The sequence below is a fragment of the Halyomorpha halys genome, unplaced genomic scaffold (assembly GCF_000696795.3).
Source record: "Halyomorpha halys isolate HHAL.00 unplaced genomic scaffold, Hhal_1.1 Scaffold1.1, whole genome shotgun sequence".
Classification (NCBI taxonomy): domain Eukaryota; kingdom Metazoa; phylum Arthropoda; class Insecta; order Hemiptera; family Pentatomidae; genus Halyomorpha; species Halyomorpha halys.
The window spans coordinates 1,436,060-1,438,880 of record NW_027115366.1 but is presented as its reverse complement, the minus strand read 5'-3'; the positions used below and the strand labels follow the sequence as shown (position 1 = coordinate 1,438,880).

Below are 2,821 nucleotides of genomic sequence, written 5' to 3'. Positions count from 1 at the left end.
CTTATTTGTGTTTCATTGACCGCACCCCCAACCATCTTCTCCTCATTTATCATCCACGGTCAACTATCTCTCATAATTATAAATATAAATTTATATAAATATATTTTTTATGAACTATAGTTAAAGATACAACAATTGTTATACTTTTTATTTCTTAACTGAAATACAATAACAACATAGAAATATGCTTTTCTTGGGACACACCTCCTTATAGATACATCATAAAATTAGGTGAGATTATGCCAATTTTTATTTTTTTACTGTGTCATTATTTTATTTACAAGCGTATTATAATGGAATTAGTACAGAGATAGATTTGCATTTCAACTTTCTATTTCGAAGCAGTGTAGGTGATGATTGGTGGTTGTTTAAAGAAGTACCTTAAACATATTAAATGGCAGCTTAAAGTGCTGCCATCTAGTGGGAGGGAAAAGAGGTAGCTAAGTACCCACAGTGTCAGTGAGGACAAATACCTCTTGAACAGTGGACAAGTACCACAGATAAGAAAACACACGCTGTCTAGGGCAACTAGTAGTCCACTATTCCTCAGGATGAGCAAATAGTTTAATCAACCCAGCCAGGCAGGGAACAAAATCAGGATGGGAGAGCAGAAAACAGAACAAGAACTAATCATCAAGATCGATAGAAGCTCCATATCAGTAGTCAACCATCAAGTAAATGGTCATGTCATTCAAATATGTATTTAGCAATCAAAATTCAACTAACACTACTAATACTAAAATGAAACCACCTTTGGTTAAACATATTATTAAGTGTAATAATTCTACAATAATATAGGCATAAAACAATTTGGCCATGTTTTATCTATTTTAAACCACTAAATATAGTCCACTCCAGTAAAATCTAGAACCAGTATTTTTATATAAAAATTGAATCACTGCAACTTTTGATTCATCTCAGACTGCGGTGATTGATCAAGCACTTTTTTATTTTTTGCACAATCTTGCCAATAGAATGGGACAAGAGTATGCCGCCTTTTTCTCTTCTTTTACGATTAAGAAGTTAGCCCATTTTAAGATCTCATGGTTTGAAGATATTAGTTACTGAAGAATTGAAGATACAGAACAATATTAGTTAATTTTTGCTTCTTGTAAATGAAGAATTATTTATCAAAAATTAATAGTTTTTCTTAGACTGTATTCACAAGAAGGTACTGAAAAGGAACTGGTGAGTGATGATCATTACCAACTAGTTTACTTTGAGTCACTCTCTGTGTAATACAATGGGACTGCGCATACCGCGCTACTGGTTGTGGACTCGTTTGTGATTCACAGAAACCCGTTAGTAACCAGTCCCCTGGAAACTCGCTTGTCGGATCGCCGAGTGATTTCAGTTCCTAGTTTCTCGAAGAATAGTAACGAACAGATCAACCGGTTGCTGGTGGAGGAGGTTGAAGAATATCCAATTTTATATAATTTTCACCTTGCAGGCTATTGCTACCCAAGCTTTCTCCGTTTAATGCTTCAAACGTTTGAAGCATTAAACGGAGAAAGCTTGGGTAGCAGTCGGGAACGTCATAACCCTGTTTAGCAGAAATAAACAACCGCTTCTGAACATTGTTTTCGAGGTATGAGTGTACCCAAAACCTTACTTTTCTTCTCCTGAGATAATAATGATGGTTTCATCATTGCTCGAGTATTCCAAAAACATTTTCCACGGAGTCACTGGTCAGTAACCCGAGTTACCGTCTGGTTTAGTTCTTTTCCATTAGCTGCATGTGTAGAGGGCCTTCCTTATTAATTTTGATAATAAGTTTATTCCGAAATATTCTTAATTTCCTTTTAAGTCAGATGAGAACTTTATTGTTTTTGATTAAAAATTCCCTCTTTGTTTTTAGGGGTCTCGAAAATAAGTACGCATGGGCTCCAAATTGTCACACGATAATAAAGAAAAGATGACACAATCTTGTCACGAAGTGAGCTTATTTTAATAACATGGCACAATCTCACCTCACTTTACAATATTGTTTAACCTGTATGTTTTCAATAAGTCAAAGAAGGAATCATCTAACTAGGACCTTTAGTTCATAAATAAAAATAAAATATTTACTGAAGAGTCATTTATGCTTTCAACATTGTGGCGTTTAGAAGTAAATTCAGACACTTTAGCTTGAACTTCTTCGAGTACTTCTTGAATGTTTTCTTTGAGCATTCTGTCTTTATCAACTTCGCTCAACTGTTCTATTGTTCATAAAATAAAACGAAAAACAATTTGTTCAAAATCAGATTGTATTTTAGTATTTTCTTACATACTAATCTACTGAAAACCTGCTCGATTATTTCAGTTCATCATTAAGAGTAATATGCTTTAAGATAAAATTTTGAAATTATTTTCAATATGGTCTCAGCCCTGATGACCTGTTAACATATCTTATACATAGCTGCTATGTTGTTAAGTTAAGATAGACCTATTCGTTGAAACTAATAGCTGAAATTGTCATGGATATTATATTTATTTATCAATGGTCCATTCATGAATAAGGCTCGTTTCCATGGCAATTTTAGTTTCAACTGAAGCTAATTTATGCCCATCTCTGGACCTTTAGGAAGTGGCTTAGAACTTCCGAGGTAAACTAAAAGCTATATGTTAATAAATTACAAAGATGCCATTGTTCTATTCGTTGACATTATTCCTTATCAGAGGAATTTATTATAGGAGATCGAAATTGTTCTTATTAATTTTTTTGATATTAAACTCCTTTAAGCCAAATTCTTTTTTTTTTTTTTTTATTTTATTTATTTGTTGATATTTACAACTGTATAAAAAAATACAACCAGTAAATTTGATCATAATGATATGA

At 32.9% G+C, this 2,821-nt stretch overlaps 1 protein-coding gene across 2 annotated transcripts in view; it reads right to left on the bottom strand.

Moving 5' to 3' along the window:
* LOC106677152 (protein dpy-30 homolog) overlaps nucleotides 1-2,821 on the bottom strand; it is an 8,119-nt gene that overhangs the window by 4,229 nt on the left and 1,069 nt on the right. For both annotated transcript variants that reach the window (XM_067052423.1, XM_067052422.1), the window contains exon 2: nucleotides 2,071-2,201. In XM_067052423.1, the coding sequence (XP_066908524.1) occupies nucleotides 2,071-2,201 (131 nt within the window). The remainder of the gene's footprint in view (nucleotides 1-2,070; nucleotides 2,202-2,821) is intronic.